Source organism: Lolium rigidum, chromosome 7 (genome assembly GCF_022539505.1).
Source record: "Lolium rigidum isolate FL_2022 chromosome 7, APGP_CSIRO_Lrig_0.1, whole genome shotgun sequence".
Classification (NCBI taxonomy): Eukaryota; Viridiplantae; Streptophyta; class Magnoliopsida; order Poales; family Poaceae; genus Lolium; species Lolium rigidum.
This window is the reverse complement of record NC_061514.1, coordinates 85,504,300-85,524,697: the sequence shown is the minus strand read 5'-3', so window position 1 is coordinate 85,524,697 and position 20,398 is coordinate 85,504,300. Positions and strand designations below refer to the sequence as shown.

General features: G+C 46.6%; 1 protein-coding gene across 2 annotated transcripts; it reads left to right on the top strand.

The window, feature by feature from the left end:
• The first annotated feature begins 3,994 nt into the window (after positions 1-3,994).
• On the top strand, positions 3,995-13,207 carry LOC124674225 (autophagy-related protein 13a-like). Of its 2 annotated transcripts, none has more exons than XM_047210264.1 (3): positions 3,995-5,382; positions 6,746-6,879; positions 12,586-13,207. In XM_047210264.1, the coding sequence occupies exons 1-3, from the start codon at positions 4,243-4,245 to the stop codon at positions 12,866-12,868; spliced, it is 1,557 nt and encodes a 518-aa protein (XP_047066220.1). In that variant the 5' UTR covers positions 3,995-4,242; the 3' UTR covers positions 12,869-13,207. The 2 variants fall into 2 exon arrangements, with proteins under 2 accessions (XP_047066220.1, XP_047066219.1); XM_047210263.1 differs by having other exon boundaries at positions 3,996-5,382; positions 12,580-13,207.
• The last annotated feature ends 7,191 nt before the right edge of the window (positions 13,208-20,398 follow it).

Sequence of the window (20,398 nt, the reverse complement as noted above, 5' to 3'; positions counted from 1 at the left end):
TGGGGTTGGAGCCCGTATGTGTTGAGAACGGAGAGAAAGAATTCCGAACAGGGAAGTGAAAGTCCGCGTTCCACCCAAGCCTTGGTCATAACGATTTCTCCGGCTTCAGGCTTGGGGACGTCGGAGTCACGAGTGAAACTCCGGTGAGAGGAGATCATGCCCTCGTTACGGAGCTCTCTAAGCTCCACATCGGTAGTTGCGCAAGGCCACCACCGACCCCGCTCTCCTTCCCGGATCCGGGCCTTGGATGCCTTCTTGTTTTCCGTCTCCTGTACTTTGGTCTGCCATCCTAGCTTGTCCCTCGAGTTCTTCTTGAAGCTCTTTGAGGAGGGGATCCGGCTTGGCGCGGTCGTTGGAAGATGCGGAAAATGGTTGAGCTAGCCTGATGTCGGAAACATATGGTGGTAGGAATGCTATGGGATCCGGACATATTGGTTCTACTGGATTGGGATCCGGGCTACTCGGAGAGCTACCAGTACAGTGCGATGAATCAAGTGGCATGCTTCCGGCTGCGCCCATACAAATTGTTTGAGTACCCGGATCACTTAATCTATCTTCTACACTAAAGTCTATCTTCTACAAGGCCGGCGCACTTACCGCTAATGGCGCGGTGGCTCGACGGAGCTCCGGTGAAGACGAGGTCGCCGAACTTGAAGAAAACGCCCGCGAAGACCACGAATCGGCGGCGGGGAGAAATTCCCGTTCAACCGCAGGAATCTTGGCGCGAAGGGGAGCTTGGACTGGCGGCGCGCGGAGCTCACCGTGGCGAAGTTCACCGGAATCGAGATCCGTTGGGCGGCGCGGCGCGAGGAGGAAGACGAAGTGGTGAGGAGAGGTGAAAGAATGGAAATTTACCGAGCCACGGGGTATTTATAGGCCACGTGCGGAGATTCGGGATTCGGATCCGACGGTGGAAACGGAACGGTCGCACCGTTGGATGGATGACACGTGTATTAGGTCAAATGCGGTAAGACAACGTGGAGGTAATTTGACCATGCGCCCCCGAAATTTCCGGCTAAAGATTGGCATTTGCGAAAATTTAGCGCGGGAAAAAAGGAGGTTGTGCGCGGGAAAAACGGAATCTCCGTTGTGATACCTAATCTGAAGACGAAGGAATTCCGAGTGAATGAACCCGGAATCAAGTAGAAGTTTTTGAAGCTCTTCAAAATTCTCTTCGGATCCGAGCTGAATGATGTCGGAGGAATGATGAATCTCGGAGAACTTCGGGAGCTCTTGTTGTGGGTATACTTTATGGGTATATCAACGGCATGGCCTAGATCCGGCAAGCCCGGGTGGCCCATAGATGGTGGTGAGGCATGTGGCCCATCGGGCGGTCCTAGATCCTGAAGGATGAAGTCCAGCCCAGGAACTGGAAGCCGGATCTCTACCGACCTACGAAGGAGGCCGGATCCGTGACGGCCCATGAAGTATCCGGATCCAGCACGTACTTGGAGGAAGGCGGATCCTTGACGTACACGGCAAGACATTGTATCGTAGTTAGGCAACTTGTATTCCGGCTAGGACTCTCCATGTAAACCCTAGATCCGTGCGCCTTTATAAGCCGGATCCCGGGAGCCCTAGAGGCACAACCACAACTCATTGTAACAACGCGAAAGCGCCCAGATAATTCCGGACAAGCAGCAGTAAGCCCTGTCATCGTGCAGGTGTTCCGAAGCTGGGTAACTCGCGTACCACCGTCCCGTGTGCACTCCGCCCTATGGCCCCTACTTCTTCTCCCCCTCGTGAGGATCCCTCCTCCGAGGTACCGTCGATTAGGCAACGACAGCACTTATCTAGGGGCATGTCCCTGATGGCTGTCCACACTTCCTCCTTAGTGAACGCTCCGTTGATGTGTTGGAGGTCAAAGGTCGGAAGCCCAAGATACTCCAAATCAAGGGTGAAGTTTTGTCCATCACAGATCCAAGCAGATTAACAAAGAAGGAGTCCACATCTTCTGCTTTGTCCGCGTGCTCTGTAACACGTACATTGTCGACGACAAGGTGCCTGATGAAGTTTTTTCGTCTTCTGTGGCTCGCATGCAGGCGAAAAAACCGGGTGCATGCATCCCCCTCCCGTAGCCAAAGGTACGGGACGCTGCCTCGCAGTCGTCATCTCCAGGGAAGCAAGTCTGGGGAGTTTCTTCTTCAGCAGACGACGAAGAGCTTGCTCCTCCGGTGACGGCTGGTGGGATTCCATAGCTATGTCAAAACGAAGGATCAACTATGTTGCCACTAGAATATGCGTCTTGACGCTCCCAATGAACTTGGCGCTTCATCGGGTTAACCGATTAGCCGTGGCCATGAGCTTGTTATCCAAAAGCAGCAACTTCATGATAAGTTTGGGAGTGGTAACATTCATCCAGCTCTCCCCAACATCACTTTATATACATATAACTTGCAAAATAAAAATTGCAGCCACGATTTTGCGAAAAGTTCGGGCTTTCAATACAATTTTTTTGGCTGAATGAAGTGCATTCTTGTTCAATTCATTTATTTTTTGATGTATAAAAAGAGAGAACATTATTAAATGGATAGGTGGATGCAATCAAGTTTCATCGCCTCGGTGATCTCCGAATGGAAGTTGCACAAGTAAACTGCAGTCCTACCATGTACTCTACCTATCTGGGCTAAGCCATCGCTTGCAACATTTCCGTCATAGCTAGATTCCTTACTACTATCTCTCTTTCCTTAAATATCTCTCGTATTACCTCGAAAGTCCATTCTTATTTAGGTTACCGAAATTTACAAAATTCCAGATAAGTTAGAATAAGCATCTTTGCTCTTATATGGATTATGGATGGGGTATTCACAATATTTTAGATTACTCACAAGGGCAAATTATTACATGAGAAATGCTCATTTTCGAAGTAAGTATATTGGCACTTTAACAATGTTCCACACAATATTTTTTTTTTGTTTCGAAAATGGGCTTTCTCCAAGTTCACCGGCTCGCTTACCTACTTTTGAAATATTTTACGATAAATTAATACGTTGTGTGTGTGATGCAACTTAATTATTTGAGATTTCCTGTGGATTGGTTCAGAGCACCTAGGAAGCATCCAAGATTGTTGCTGCTTATTAATATAGGATTGTCTCATTTTATTTAGAACTAGACAACTATTACCGGTTCAATGCTGCAAAAAAAGGTGCCACTGACCATACATAGGAATAGAGAATCATGTGCAGGAACTCCAATATGGCTTTGGAATTTTGGAGAGCAATTTTGGATCTCTCTAGAACTCGTCCTCCATTTGTTGATTCTCGAATCATGTGCTACTTCTAAAATGGCGATGGGACGATAAAGAAAAACTTGCATGAATATGAGAAAGAGTCTTTTCACATCGGGTGAACCTCTTCTATCCACTGTTTATTGTGCGCTCAACAAACATTTTTCCGTAGATAGCTACATCTTTAGATATGACGTATACACACACAACACACACAAGCAACATAGACCACAAATAAAATATCACAGTGCTCCACGTCTCATGTCCAATGGATTGAGAAAGGACACATCTCTCTTATTGTCACCATCGGGCATCCATTTCTTTTTAAAGGATATTGTTTATGTTTATTATGTTCCGGGGTTCCTACTTGCACGTAAACGCTGAATAAATTATGCGGTAGTAACAAAAGGAGATTGAACTGCCAATTCATCGTATTTATGTAAAGTTTATGCACCGTCTTCGAAGATTCCCAGCAGAAATCCATAGACAAAGAAACGTGGAGAAAATAATGGTTGACACGCACATACATCTCCATGTCTATGTTCCTTGACATGGAATCCTCATACTGATCCTAATCCAAGAATTTTCTTTTAATCTTCCACCATAATAACTCAAGTAAATGGATGAAAAAGAGAGGTAATGATAGGTTAACAACTAAATTTACTACTAGTATGGTTTTGTCGTGGCGACCATAATAATCCCATGATGACGACACCAAGGTACAGCGACCCAGTAACCCAAAGAACGAAACCAGCGATCCTTCTTAATCCTTCAGAGATAAACAACCCCGACTCGACTCAACTCAACTCAACTCCCAAATCTGCAACTCCAACCTCTCCTCCCCTCTCTTCCCATTAGCGTGCAGATCTATCCATCCCGATTTGGATCGCCGCAGATCGGATTTATGCACTCTTACTGCTTCCAGCGCCAGCCATGCCGTGCAGCTTGGGAGGGCACGAGAGCTTGAGCAGTCGCGGCGAGGAGGAGGAGCCGGCCGGCGCCGCGCGGCGGCGGCAATGTCCAGCATGTCGGACTCGGGGGGCGGCGGCCGCGCGGGCGCGGAGCTGATGGCGGAGCAGTTCCACCTCAAGGTGCTGCACGCCGTCCTCGCCGTGCGCTCCCCGCGCCCGCTCGCCGCGCCGGCGCCGCCCGCGGCCGCGTCGGCGTCGTTCCGCCGGCGCGACAGGTGGTTCCACCTCCCGCTCCACGACCCGCCGCCGCCCCCTTCCGCCGAGCGCCTCGAGGCGCCGGCCCCCGGGGAGCCGCTCGTGGTGGACATCCACCTGGCTCCCGCCGGCAACGGCGGCGCCGGCGGGGAGGTGGTGGAGAGGTGGACGGTCGCGTGCGAGCCCTGGCCGGACGCCGCGGCGGCGGGCGAGGGGATCGCCGTGAACCGGGCGTACAAGCGCTGCATGACCCTGCTGCGGGCCGTGTACGCCACGCTCCGCCTGCTGCCGGCGTACCGCGTCTTCCATGTCCTGCGCCGCGCCAGCGACTCGTACAACTACGAGATGGGCTACCGCGTCGGCTCCTTCGCCGTGCCCTTCTCGCGCGACCAGGAGGCCGCCATGCGCTCCCGCCGCTTCGTCCCCGTCGACACGCAGCCCGGCCGTCTCGTCGTCTCCGTGCAGTACCTCTCCAGCCTCGCCGGCTTCAAGCTGGAGATCTCCTCCCTCTCGCCCTCCATGTTGATCCCCAACTACGCGGTCAGCCCAGCAGCTGAGCCCATGCGCGCCTTCCCTGCTTCGCTCACGGAAGCCACGGGCTCTGCTTTCCCACAGTCCTATCAGCATCATCAGCGCCCGCACAGCTGGGCGCAGCCTGCGCTCTGGCCCCATGCGCCGGCTCAGCAAACCAGATTCTCGCCTCCGCCATTGCATTACGCCTCACCAACACCATCGCCCCCCAACTTCCCCGGTGGCTACCTGCAGTCACCTCTGAGGGGGAGAGGGGAGTCTGCACCGATGACCATACCCGGCGAGAGAAGGAGCCCCGTGCACCGTCAGAACATGCTGGACCCAATGCTGCCACCGCCATCTCCGAGGAGAGGAGACAAGGGGGCAGCAGGTTCACAAGAGTCGCCATCAGATATCAGCCGCTCATTCGGGAGACTTCGGATTGGGGATCAGTATGGGAGCTTGTCACCAGGATCCAAGGTCATTCATTCATGGCTTTCGCACTTGCTAAATTTATCTTCACTTTAAGTAATAGTGTTTATGCTTCTTAAGTTCAAGATTGGATTTTTTCCTGTATTGAAGAATATTCAAACTGTTGATCAAGTATATATTAGAACTAGAGTAGCCTTTTCAGTTTCTCCTGCTGTGCTGAATGGTTAAGAGGTGGTAGTAACTGTTAACTTGAATTTATTTGTTTGCTAGTCTAGAGGAGAAATACATCTAAACGTGTACAGAAATTCAAATTTTTACTTGATTGTTGAGTGTAGTGCGGCTGGCTTGGGCCAGCCTGAACTAGTAAACAGCATGTCCATAGTGAAACTAGGTAACTGGTACCCAACAGGTTGCTTACCTTGCAGCTATTATATAGGCTAATGATTGGCCTTGTAATTGGTTGTACTCGCTCTTATACAACCTAGTATACCAGGTTTCAATACCTTAACAGAACGAGGATCATGAAGAGGAAGTTAGGCACGGAATTAGGTACTTATGTACTAATTATATGTGGAATCAAAATTTAATCTTTTTGATTTGTTGCAGAATACCACATACCCATGTCGTTTTGCCCAAAATCAAATTCTGATCGTAAGCTAGTTTGGAACTTTAAAAGTATATTAGAAGTAGAGTAGCCTTTCTGGTTTCTTCTGCTATGCTGAAGGGTTAAGACTTAAGAGGTGGTAGTAACTGTTAACTTGAATTTATTTGGTGCTAGTCTAGTGGAGAAATACATCTAGTGAACTAACGCATAAAGAAATACAAATTTTTTACTTGGTTGTTGAGTGTAGTGTGGCTGGCCCAAAACTCACCAATACCGTTTCCATAGTGAAATTAGGTAACTGGTTCCTGACAGGTTGCTCACCTTGTACTCCCCCCGTTAGATAAAGTTGTGACACTTATTTTTGGAATGGAGGTGTTATATGAGCTAATGATCGGTCTTTTAATTGGTTGTACTCACTCTTATACAACCTACTATACCAAGTTTTAATACCTTAACAGAAATAGGATTGTGAAGGGGAAGTTAGGCACGAAGTAAGTGCTTATGCCCCAATTCTATGTGGAACCAAAATTTGATCTCTGTAATTTGTTGCAGAATACCACATACCCATGTCATTTTTCCCCAAATCAAATTCTGATCGTAAGCTAGTTTGGAACGTTAAAAGTAACTTCTATCGTAGAATATTTATTTGACCTTGTATTTTTATCGTGCCCTGCTAAAGGGGAACTAGGTTGACCTTCCGAGTGACCAAACGAAGTCTTATTTATCAAAACTCCCTTGTGCCGTTTATGAGAGCCGTATACATCATGTTAATTCTATATGCCTTGACATTGTTTGGATGCTCTGCAGGGCAAGGACAGTAAAGATGAATCTGGAAGATTCTCTGCACTCTCCTCGTGTGATTCACCTCGGCAAGATGATCTAGATGATGCCGATTATCCTTTTGCTGTAGATGATGTCGATCCACCAATCTCTCGGCCTGGGTATGTGTAACTAACTTAAGTAGTTATTTTTGTCAGATCATTATGCTCTTTTGTCTTCAAAAGTTCATAGAAGTAGAATTTGCCGATTCTTACAATAATCATATGTAACTGATCTACGGGGAGCTCGAGCATTTTCATTTGGTATGGGAAGGGGATTACATGAAGTCCTCTTTGTTAGTAATAGGAATTACACAGCGAAGTAGAATCTAGTTAGTTAGTCAACATTCTAGTTGTTACCTAATGCTAGAGGATATCTGCTTACTTACAATATTTAACTGTGGAGCATTCTTTAACGTAGAGCATTGTTGGTCTTGTCAAAACTGTATACACGGTGATAGTAGTATTTTGCTTTGTGGCCTTTGGGGCAATGTTGAGGAAATCGTTTATCAGTTATCGGCGAATCGGCCGATTGATCGTTTGATTAATCAGTTAATCGGTGTTCACCAGTAGTGATTAATCACTGAATTAGCTTTTTTTAGCACTGATGTGGGGATTTAAAGATCATGGCATGAACAAATTGGTTGTCGTTTAATGCTGAATTTGAAGAGGCTTTCAGCCGCTGACTCAAGTTTGTTCATGCCACAGTCCATCCACATTCTGCACTGCAGACAGATATCTCAACCTATACTTTTTCAATATGTAGCTCACTGTGATGATTTAGAAGTATTGGCCCTGAGCAAATTTTGTGCGATTACCAACTTTTGTAAGTTTCTTTGTAGTATAAAATAGAACGAAGGAAATTGTTTGCCAGACTCAGATCTGTTAAAACTTAGAAGTGCAAAGTTCAGTTTGGAACTTTAGTCCGCAGCTGAAAAAAGTTATCCTATTTTAGCCTCCATGCTACCTGGCTATGTGGATGGTAGAACATAGTAGCAGTACCATACACCTATTATATTTCTCCTGAATATAATCTAACTTCGTAAAATATAAAAAAGCTGCATATATAATTAGATCATTAATGATGTACCGACATTTGATTCTAGTCTTCTATTTTCACTCAATTTCAGTTTAACTGGAACTCCTGTGATATACTTTGGTTAAACAAGTTCAGTATGGTACATCTGGTTGTTTTGATCTACTTTGCAATCACTTTACACCATAGAATGCTCATCATGCGAGAGGGACCAAACATTCACTGCAAATAAACATAGAGATATTTGTGCCATTGCAAAGGTTATTGTGTGTGCCAGTACAAAAGCTCCTTTGATTTTTTCTATACCAGTACTGAGACTGACTATTCTCAGTTAAAATTATGACCAAGGTACTTGTAAGCAGTTACCATCACATATATTTATCTCTCCCCAATCCTCATATGGTTAAAAATTCCAAACCACACCAACCCTGTTGCTTCCAGGACTCCATGATTAGGATTTTCTCTCAGTTTGGGAATTTTGACGACGACAACAACAACAACAACAACATCAAAGCCTTTTTCCCAAGCAAGTTGGGGTAGGCTAGATATGAAACCCAACAGAAAAGAGAACCAAAACAAGGAGAAAGAAAGAAAAAGAAAAAAAAGAAAAAAGAAGAAAGAAGGAAAAAAAGGGAAAGAAGGAAAGAGAAAAGTAGCGAGTGACTAAGGTTCCGGCATATGGATCGCTGATCTCCATGCAGTCCTATCAAGAGCCAAGACTTTAGGTACATTCCAATCCCTCAGGTCTCTTTTTACCGCCTCCGCCCACGTCAACTTTGGTCGTCCTCTACCCCTAGTCTCCTCCATACTCTTTAGAGTTCCACTGTTAATGGGAGCTTGGGAGCTTCTGGAGGCCTCCGCTGGATATGCCCAAACCACCTTAGTCGGTGTTGGACTAGCTTCTCATCGATCGGTGCCACCCCTAGCCTATCACGAATTACCTCGTTCCTAATCCGGTCCTTTCTTGTATGGCCGCACATCCAACGCAACATGCGCATCTCCGCGACACTTATTTGTTGGATATGTTGTCTTTTAGTGGGCCAACATTCTGCCCCATAAAGCATCGCCGGTCTGACAACCGTCCTAATGTCCTATAGAACTTACCTTTTAGCTTTTGTGGGACCTTCTTGTCACATAGGATACCAGATGCCTGCCTCCACTTCATCCACCCTGCATTGATCCTGTGGCAAACATCCTCATCGATATCACCATTGCTTTGCAACATTGATCCCAAGTAACGGAAGGTGTCCCTCTTGGGCACTATCTTTCCTTCTAAACTGACATCTCCGTCTTCGCCACCAACACCACTAAAGTCGCATCGCATGTACTCAGTCTTAGTCCTGCTAAGTCTAAACCCCTTTGACTCTAAAGTTTGCCTCCATAGCTCTAACTTCCTATTCACGCTGGCCCTAGTTTCATCTACTAGCACCACATCATCAGCAAAGAGCATACGCCAAGGAATATCTCCTTGTATATCCTTGGTCACCTCATCCATCACCAAGGAAAACATGTATGGGCTCAAGGCTGACCCTTGATGTAGTCCTATCGTGATTGGGAAGGTATCAGTCTCACTATCACCTGCGCGAACACTTGTCACAACACGATCGTACATTTCTCTGATGAGGGTAATGTACTTTGTTGGAACTTTGTGTTTCTCCAACGCCCCACCACATGACAGTCATTGGTATCTTGTCATACGCCTTCTCCAAGTCGATGAAGACCATATGTAGGTCCTTCTTCTGCTCCCTATACCTCTCCATAAGTTTGGGAATTTTGACGAATATGGGAAAATGCAGATATGTGATAGCAATTACATAGGGTTACCCTTGGTCATTTCGAGATTACTTAAAATTTTATGGTAATGGCATAGTTTTAAAATGAGCTTTGGAGTGGCATAAAAACAATCCAACCAGTGCAATAGCATAACAAAGAAAGATTAATGTATACAATGGTGTATATAGGACATCCTAGATTCATTTTGGGGATTAAAGGTTTTACAGCTTGGCCAACCTGTTTGTTAAAGCTATTGCGGGGGCTAACAATTGGACCTGAATTCCCTTATCTCTGGTAGGCTGCCCATGGTGTACACACTAATTTGAAGATCATTCCCTCATCCTCTTTTCCTTTGGTGAGAATGCACATAGAGCTAGTTTTAACAAATCTGTTATGCTCCATATTTCTAGTGCAAGGTCATATTTGCGAACCTAATTTCATAGTTAGTTGAAACTGGACTTACTGTTCATCTTTTTGAGGTATTTGCAAAAAACATGGTGAAGTCCGTCCACATTTGGTACTGCGTGCATTTAAGGCTTATCTGTAGTGGGTGCAAAAATTAAGGAGGTACTATGAAACCAACAAAAAGAAAGGAGAAAATGACCTTCTTACCCACACTTAAATACTTTGGAAATAGACAAATACTAGGGAGTGATTTACTACTTATAGATGCTCGAGGTAGATGTCATAATTATGGGTAAGCAAGGAGAAACATCAATAAATTTGCATGCATGCCTTGCATTATGAAAACAAGATGAAAGAAGTTATATGCCCTGGAAAAAGATAAGAAGGGAGTATTTTCAGGCTATATTCCTTTCACTGTGGTATAATCTTACATGAGCAAGGCTTTTTAACCTTGGTCGGGCTATACCCCATACTAGACCATGATACGCCTGTCCATTTATTCAATAGAATTTGGGTCCTCATAAAATTGATGTACACATATGATGGCATGAAACATGAAATATAAAAATATTAACCGAGGTGCTTTGAATAGAGCATGGACAACAAAACCTACCTACAATGGAGATTAATGGGAAGGATTTGATTGACTTATTTTTGTCGTGAAACATCAACTGTTCAATGGAGATTAATGGTAGGACATGATGAATATTTGCACTGCCGTAGCTCATACACATGCCTTATCCTCATTCAGTCTGGCTAGGGAATGTATACACGCACTAACAAAAGATTTTACCAAAGAGCTTCAAAAGAAGATGACTTACAATGAAGGTGTCAACCAACATAGTGTGAATTGGAGGGCGTTGGTCTTGGAGCCAATCTTCAGCTTGCACTAGAGTAGCACCCAGAAAGGCTGTGTTCAAGTTGCGTAATATGAAACTGTCATTTTTTCCTTCTTTCTTCAGCTGCGTCTCTTTCTCAAAAATATATCATCCGTACAATGCCACTTGTTATTTGCATGTGTATAGAGGGTCCATCAGACTGGTAACTAAATGGCCTGCCAGAAGCAATTTAGAGAGCAGACATTGTCATATGCCAATCACAGGATCAACAGAGATAAAATGAGCCCTGACTCTGGCTGCAAAAGACTTTCAAAGTTTCCGCCTATCGTTGCTACGAGATGCCGTTGATGCTTGCAGGAAGAAAGAACCAAGTCCATCGAATAATCCTCAAAGGATGGGAATCAAAAGAGGGAAAGGGAGGGGGGCGGATTACCATACCTACAGGCTGCAGTGGCCATGGATGCTACGAATACTTGACACCCGAGGAAGGAAGAAGCTCACCATGAAGGAGCAGACGACACTGGGATCTAGCCGAGGATGCCTCCTTGCCCATCTGGCATGCCGTGGAGAGGACCCAGAACTGCCAAGTATAATAAATCTAAATAAATACAGTGTCGCATGGGAGCAGAGGTGGAAGGTGGACTACCTGCACTCCTCCAGCCTCCATATCTCAATTGTGGCTGCCCTTGATGATCGACTCAAGCTCCGCTCGCACCAACCTTCACGCAACCACACGCCTCTTAGCCGCCTCACCGTCTGGTGAGAGCTAGGGTAGAGGGACCCATCTCCATGTTCAGTTGCTTACTCCTCCCTCCGACGATGCGGTGGACATCCACGAGAGAAGGGGCGCACTGGGAGTGCAACGGCGTCCGCAACTGGCGAATCGGGATGGTGCGCAGTCAGGAGCACATGGTGAGATTGGGAGGTGAAGCAAGGATCACTGTTGCCGTCTTCACCTCCTGGAACCCCATGGCCTTAGGACCTGGCTGGCGAATACCGCACCGGGAAAGGATAGAGGAGGACTGGAGGAGGCGGCGGCGCTGGGAACTGCGAGGAGAGAAGGGACTCTTTTTTTCAGCGTGTACCGTCTGTAGGACCAAACAACCCACCCTGCTGTCGGATATTCACGCCCATATGCATGTTAAGAAGCCTGATTAACGAGTAGCCTAACTCTGCCTGCGGTGTAGCAGCCCAGTAACGGTGAGCAGGCCTATTTGGCGCGATTCTACAGACGAAATGAGTTTAACGACGGTTCGGGAACACTGGGCTAATCTGGAGCGTTGGACGAGTAGATCTGATGGTCCAGGAAGCGAAATCGTTGTGAGAGGTCCTAGCTAGGTGAGTTTTACTGTTACTTGTGAACCACACATTGTGCTTTGAGATTCGCTTGTTCTATGTCTCTATTGGGGACTGGGAAGTAAGATGTACTACAATAAATGTGGCAACACCATGTTAATCTCAAAGCATGGAGCCATGAACTAACGATAGATCTAGGGTTGTATAAGCCGCCTGGGGCAGGCACATACTATCTAATTTTCCGTAAGTGCCTCTTTAGACTTGTTATTGCTCTTTAGTTGTCATGGTTATCTAGTGGCAAATTCTTGAAGGAACTCTGTGAGGCATGCATGACTCCACTCTGCTATCCCATATTGGCCTTGTTATTGCTCTGTGAGGCATGCATGACTACATTAAGAAATATTTCAGATCTACAAGTCCACATCTTGATATACCTGTTCCTCTGATTCAACTAATGCAAGCTCATTCTTACAGGAGCAGTGATGGAAAAGAAGCTAGAGATCAGTCAGGCTCGTCGTCACATAAATCACAAGATGCGGCAGTTGGCTCTCTGGTTAATTTGCTGAAAAGTGCACGCCCGCTGCGAGATTCTAGTTATTCGTCCCAGTCAGGGGCTGAGTCAAACGTGGCAGGCTCGACCAGTTCTGGCATGTCTCGTAGAACATCTGATGCACTTGAGGAGCTCCAGTCTTTTAAAGCAATCAGAGAGAGACTGCTGTCCGGGAGCAGAGCAAAAGATGGGCAGTCACCGGAAACACCATAGCACCGTTCTTTCTCTTGACTTCACCGCCGAAGATCTCTATGACAGAACCTCTGCTGAGGCGTTTGTGTATATAACTGATGAATTGTTGCTTTTAGTTGAAGATAAGATACATGGCCCGATTGATTTCAGCGCAGGGAATCTCATCATTCTTGAACTCTTTTAGAAGGATTGTTGTCCGCAGCTGTGTGTTTATACGCTCTTGTATACCTGGGAAGTAACACGTAGGTGGGAGCCTTGGCTGAACCTTGCGCTCTTGTGTTGTGTGCGTGTGTAAATTATGTAACTATGCTGAACCCAACTGTTCATTAAACATCAATGTCAAGTACTGCTCGCCCTTCAGAAGTCTGCTCCTAGTTTGCTCTGCTCTTTTTTATTTTGATGGTTCCAGGAGTTGTGGATTTGCATGTCTTCAGACACATCTGCTGATGCTTTGTGAGCGGCACTGCTTACATGCTATTTCTTATTTGAAATTTCGTTAGCCGGCCCCTGAATCTGCAGATGCACAAGGAGTATATGTTTGCCGGGATAAGTTAAACTGGTTTCTTTTTGAAAGGAAATTATCAGAACAAATGGACCTACCGTTGAATTCCTTCATAATCTCAGGAACTCAAACTGAACCGATCTGTTTGGTTGTCGTGGAATTCTTGCGTTGCGTAGGCTAGTGATAGTCTTACGGTGATTTGCCAGTTACCTCATCCGTTGCCGAAACTTTTTTTTTCGAGGGTACGCCACTGGCGTACCAAATCTTTATAGAAGAAAGCAAGATGTCATATACAAGAGGCCGACCCAACATCTGCGAACAGCGAGGGCGGCAACTCCCCACACACACACACACTCTCTCTCTCTCACTAGACCTACTCTCTCGCAACTAGGTACTCCTCTCCTCTTTTGGCAAGCTTCCAAAGACCAAACTCCTCCTTAATGTGAATCAGCATCTGGGCGGTAGAGAATTGTAGGCTAGTGTTTCCAAACACTTTGGCGTTGCGTTGTTTCCAAATCTGCCACGCGATGAGGATCACCAGCGTGTCGAAACTCTTTTTGTCTTTTCTCCTTACCAGTTCTCTTGCCGAAGACCACCATGATTCCAACGAGCTGTCCCTGTTAGGTTCCACAATGTTCAGTCCTGCCGCGGTGAGACAGCCGAACCACACCTGACGAGCATAAGGGCAGCGCATGAGCACGTGATCCAGGTTGTCCTCCTCCTGTAGACACCAATAACAAGCCGCCGATCGATCCTGCAATCCATGTTTGTGCCTTCTATCCGAGGTCCAGAGGCGATACCTCAAGGCCAGCCACACAAAGATCTTGCATTTTGGCGGTGCGAAGGAGTGCCAGATAGGTTTATACATGCTGAAATCCTCATGTCCCACACACAGCATCCTGTAGGTGTCCTTTGCTGAGTAAGCTCCATTTGCCGATCCAATCCAGGTGAACCTATCCGGCCTGCTAGCATCCCTGTCTACCAGCTCGATCTCTTCCCATAGCCTGATGAATTGCGCCCAGCCTTCTAATGGCAGCTCCGGACCAAGGTCACGGAGCCAACTGTTGTCCAAAAGCGCGTCCGCCACTGTCCTCGAGTTCTTCCTTCTAGTGGCCACCGAGTCAAAGACCAGCGGTGCAATATCCTCCACACAGCGACCGCGAATCCATCTGTCGTGCCAAAAAAGGAGCTTGCTTCCATCTCCCACCTCCAGCTTAGTGAGACTGCGAAAGACCGCACGCGCCTTGGGATCCTGGGTCAGGCTTAGACCCTGCCAAGGGCGGCTGTCATCTGTCCGGCGCAACCACTCCCATCGTACTCGCAACGCTAAACCCTGGAGCCTAAGATTCTTGACTCCAAGCCCTCCAAATCTCTTGGGTTTACTGATATTGTCCCAGGCAACAAGGCATTGGCCTCCGTTCGCCCGATTCTTTCCGACCCAGAAAAACCCTCTGAGGTGTTTCTCCACCTCCTCCAGAAGCCAGCAAGGTGGGTCCTCGACAATGATGTGGTGTATCGGTCTTGCAAGCATGACAGAGTTGATCAAGGTCAAACGACCTGCGCGAGCGATGAGTCCACTTTGCCAAGCCGGGAGCGTGTGAATCACGGCATCCAACATCGGTTGCCATTCAGTTTTAGTTAGAGGTCTCAGGGCGAGTTGCAATCCGAGATACTTGATCGGGAAGTCTTGGCTTCTACAGCCAATGATGGCTTTGGTTCTGCTTAGCTCCTCATCTGTCCCTCTGATCATAGTAGCAGTAGTCTTCGTGTAGTTCACCCGGAGACCCGACGCTTCCCCGAACGGATCCATGATTTGTCTGATCGTAGCGAGCTCCTCCTCCACCGGCTTGCAAAAGAGTACAACATCATCAGCGTAGATGGAGATTCTCTGTAACACTGTGGTTCCTGCCAAGCCACTTAACAGATTGTCCTCCGTGGCTTTGATCACCATCGCTGTTAACACTTCCATGCCAATGACGAACAGCATGGGCGAGGTGGGGTCTCCCTGCCTTAAACCCCTGTTATGCCTGAGTCTTCTACCCGGCACCCCATTCACCGTGACTCTGGTGTTGGCGGTCTGCAGCAGCAGGGCAATCCAACACAAAAACAGGTCCCCAAAACCCATGTGACAGAGCACTTCAAATAAGAAACTCCAGGACATGGTATCGAAGGCCCTGGAGAGATCTAATTTGAGCAGGAGCCCTGTCTGTCTCCGGGTGTTGATCCTCCTTGCCACCTGCCTAACGAGCATGAAGTTGTCGTGAAGACATCTTCCTTTTATAAGCGCTGATTGATTAGCGCTCACCACGTCTCCAAGTCTTAGCCGTAGGCGATTGGCCACCAGTTTAGAGAAAAGCTTCGCGAAACTGTGTACTAAGCTTATTGGCCTGAAATCGCTAATCTCCATCGCATCTAGCTTCTTTGGTATAAGCGTGATGAGTGCCCTATTTAGCCTTGCAAAACCTCTTCCGTCGCCCACTCCAAGCTTTTGATGTCACCCTTCTGTGTTGAGTCGTCCATCTTAACACAACCACAAGCCAATCTCTCGTTGGCCAGGAAGCGGAAGAGTTGTCGTGGAGGCGGTGGAGAAGTTTGGCGAGCAGGCATCGGTTCTGGTCCGCGAGGGAACGGATGCCGAGACCGCCCTCCTCCTTGGAGTGGCAAACTTCAGGCTTTTAGAATGGAGTGAGACATAAATACTTATACGTAGGTTAAGTGCTAGGCTAAATCTAAGTGGATGCTCACAGGTAGCACACTGGAGCTCACTGTGCTCCCTCGTCCCCCTCTACCTATCGATCTCCAAGGTGCATCTCAGGGATGCACGGTGTACTTTCTGGCTGGACAGCTGACTGCCCATGGGCGCCATTTGCTCGGTGTTTCCGGCGCTGTTCTCGCATGCTGTCGACGTGCAGGCCTCTGTGGAGATTGTGCTTGGGCGTGGTCTCGACTCGGCTCTGGTGACACGGTTCACTGCGACAGCCGCCCGCCAGCGCTCCCTCCTGCTCGTGGCCATCGCCGACGTCGCCATATCCCCGGGGTGTGACACTCGCATGCTCACGCGCTGCGCGGCTGCGCTCCACCGAAGATCGTCTGCTTCGGGGGTGTCCGTGCTGAGGCTGCCTCGTTCGTCTGGGGGAGCCGGCTGCCCTCGCGCGTGAAATGCTTCGGCTGGCTTCTCTCCCTGCGCAGGATTCAGACCAGGGATTCCCTCTGCCCCAAGAACATCCTTCGCGCGGACGAGTGTGGCTGCCCCTTTGCCCGGCCACGATGGAGATGGCGCAGCACCTGGTCATCGGTTGCCCCTTTGCGCAACGCTTCCGGGCCTCTGTCGGGGCCCCCTTCGACGCTGACTTTATCATTGACAACATCCTCACCGATACTTCTTGCTGGCCGGGGCTTCCTGCCGGCTTTGCCTCCACCTTCATCTTGCTCTGTTGCTGGCAGCTGTGGAAGCACCGCAACGGTGTTGTGTTCAACAGCGACACACCCTCTCTCCATATGCTCCATCGCCGTTGTCGTGAGAATGCCGCACTCTGGCTGCATTGTCTCCCGACAGCTCGCCAGGGCGATATGGGAAACTGGCTCTTGCGGCTTGCCGTCAGGGACGCTTAGCTTCCCCCTCCCCCCTCTTTGCTGTGTTTCGCCCGGATACGTCACCTTGTAAAACTCATGCATGCCATTTTGGGCCTTCTTTTAGGTGGGGATTAATCTCCCCCCTCCTAAAAGAAAAAAATCCTAAAATAATGGACGGAGGAAAACTTTTATTCATAACTGTTCATAGACGAGATGGGACTAAAAAAACTAAACCGAGTAGCCTCCACCGGCTCCAACAACAGCCCTACCATCATATCCCCCCCCCCCACTAAGAAGCCTCTAAGGAAGGCACGAACGATGTTGGCTCTGATATCAATTGTCAGCGTACCTAGCTTCACACATTTGTGTCGTATTCTAGCCGTTTGGCGCATCCGGCCCAACCTACAACTATGGAGAGCCGTCTCCATCCTGAAAGACCGGTAGCACCTATATGCTGACCTAGTTGGCAGATCGGGCGTGCCGCACAGCGTGTCACCTAATTGGGCTGCGGTCCAGCAAGAGCAGGTATCTTCCCTTTCTCTTTTTTTCTCTTTTTTTGTTTATTCATGTTGTTTTAGTTCTTCTTTTTATTTTTGCATTTTTTTAAATTTTCAAAAAAATAATCTAATGTTTTTACAAAAGATGAACAACTTTTTTTAACAAAATCTGATTTTTTAAGATTTGAATATTATTAGAATTTGAACATATTTTAAATTTGAAGAATTTCAAAAACTTGAAAAAATCAACATTTTTTATATGTATGATCAATTTTTGAATTCGAATAAGTTCCAAATTTGAACGTTTTTCAAATTTAAACAATTTCCAAATTTAAATATTATTCAAATTTGAATTTTTTTGAATTAAATTTTTTTAAATTTAAATTATTTTAAAATTCGATTTTTTCAGATTTGATCAAAAAGTAAAAAAATAAACCGAAAATAAAAAAGAAAACAGAAAACAATGGAAAAAAGTGAGAAAAACAGAAATAGAAAAGAAAAAAACGAAAATGGGCCAGGCCTGAGAGACCGGCCTTCTCCGTATAAGCTGTCCGTAGCCCGCTCCCGCCGCTAGCAAGGTGAGGAACCACTACGTGAGTAACCTGACCATCGTACCAACCATGTCAGCGATCAGCAACGAGCATTGGCTCTCTTCTAAACGTGCATTTTTTTTTTTTGCGAATAGAAGACTGGCACTAAAAGAAACATCGAATAATACGAAACAGCTCAAGAAAAACGTACATTACAACGAGATCCTTGAAAAGCTCTTCATCTTCAACCTCCAGACCGTGTTGATGACGCGCCGCCGCTGCTACTCCTCCCTGAGTCGGCTTGACGTTGTTGTTTGCGGACGAGAAGTCGTTGAATGGGTCGAAAAGACCACATCCGTCGAGACGAAGAAGTAGGATGAACTACCGATGAACCTCCTTGATGATCCGTAGATCCCCATAGCCAGAGGTTGAAGATCACACCACACCCACAAGCTCTTCGAAGATCCCTTAGCTCCTTAAACATGCATCTTTGCTCCTTGGTGGGAGATTTTCTCGTGAAAACGCAAAAATCTTTGCTTTTCAAGTTGTATATACAAGTTCGAAGAGTAGATCGACACCCACATCATACAACTTAACCCAATAAAACTAAGCTAAGGGAGAAGTTGACGTAGCCCTCGTGCTCCTGCATCAGCCCATGATCTCGACTCAGCTTTGATCGTGTCGATTAGGAAGGCCACCGACGGTTGCTCATTGTTCAAAATAATCGCGTTCCTATGCTTCTAAACAGTGGCGGAGCTTGGGCCAAAATTTGGGGGGGCAAATGGGCTGAGAGAGGCTAAATTACACTATTTAAATTACACTATTTTGGGCCAAATTGGGGGGCGAATGGGCCAAATCCGTACAGATTCTTCACTAAATCTTCATGGGCTGGGGGGGCGGCGGCCCCCCCTGACTTTGCTGTAGCTCCGCCAGTGCTTCTAAATCCACCACGCAATCAACATAACTAGCGATGAGATTTCGATTTCTTTGCACATGTAACGTGGATTGAAGCGCACCACCAGCAACCACCCCTCCGCGAAATCAGAGGGAATGGCCTCGTCTATCCACTCGTCTCATCTTTCTAAAACTCCTAAAACTCGCATGCGCACTGCCATATCCGCCGCTGTAGGCGTGTATGAGTGTATCTTTACTATTACTAGTTGAATGCCCGTGCGTTGCTACGGTCCTTTAATTTATTTTCTTGTTAATAGATAATACATCCAAAATGTTAACGTGTGTAGAAGGACACGACTATATAAGAGTAATAACTCCAGCAGATACCCAAAGACGGTTAATTAGTATAATGGAATGTTATTTTTAGAAGCCTCGGCTGAACCTTACATATCAGATATTGAACCCATACTATAAAGAACAGTGCCACATGGAGCCACTTGTTAGTGATCCACCCTGTCACCAAAGGACAAGGAGCCTCTTTCTAAATCACGTTATACAAATGTTCTGTTGGAGCTAACCATTTCAACTTCTTAATGTAAATTTTGGAAAAGCTTGATTTTCTAACCTCTCACACCATCCGATGCATTCCACCATGGTCCAATCACAAAAAACGCAGAAAACATGATGAACAACAAAAACGATACTACTTTTCTCAAAAATGTTTGGAGTATTGAAAACCAAACATGATTCAGTATTCAACAAAACATTGTAATTCGAATCTAGAGCTCCTTAGCTTCCCTCCACTAATATGACCATTAACCGGTGACGACGACGTCTCATGTACCAGCGCCAACCATTGTAAAATCATCTTACTTGTAAAATTTGAGCAAAGTAGTACAATCTCTCAGATACATACCATGTTAACCGGTGGCGCCGGCGTGCGCTAACCATTGTAAATAAGTGAACCATGAAGAAGAATACTCGCAACATCAATACCCAGAATAAAACCTGCCGCTTTTACAAAGCAGAAGAACATAGTACTTGAAATATAAAAATAAGATAGGTATATCACAGACACCACGATATAACCCACGCACACTATATGTGCCTTCATGTGCAAAAGGAGATATTCAAAAAGAAAAGATCTAAAGGACCTAAGCATCAAGCTGTAAGGTTTAATATAATATACTTGTATTTGATGTTACTAACAGTAAGCTATATTTTGGGCTAGTACTCCAATAAAAATATCAGTTCTGCCAATGGCAAGTATGAATATGTGCACGTAGTACTTATCTATATAATCTCTAAATAGGAGATCCCCACTAACCTAATTTCTCTGAACATGCAGCTATGCCACATCAGCAACCTTTCATCTCAACCCTCTACATGCTTACCATTTACCATTTTTTAGTGGGTCACCGTCGCTCAACTTTCACACCTGTGTCCTGGCGCATAAATGTTTTTCTTCTACCTCTTCGGCCACCATCAGGAACCGAGCAGGCGAGCGGCCACAAACGTTTCCTCTTCTTACACAATCACCGCAAAAATCAATGGC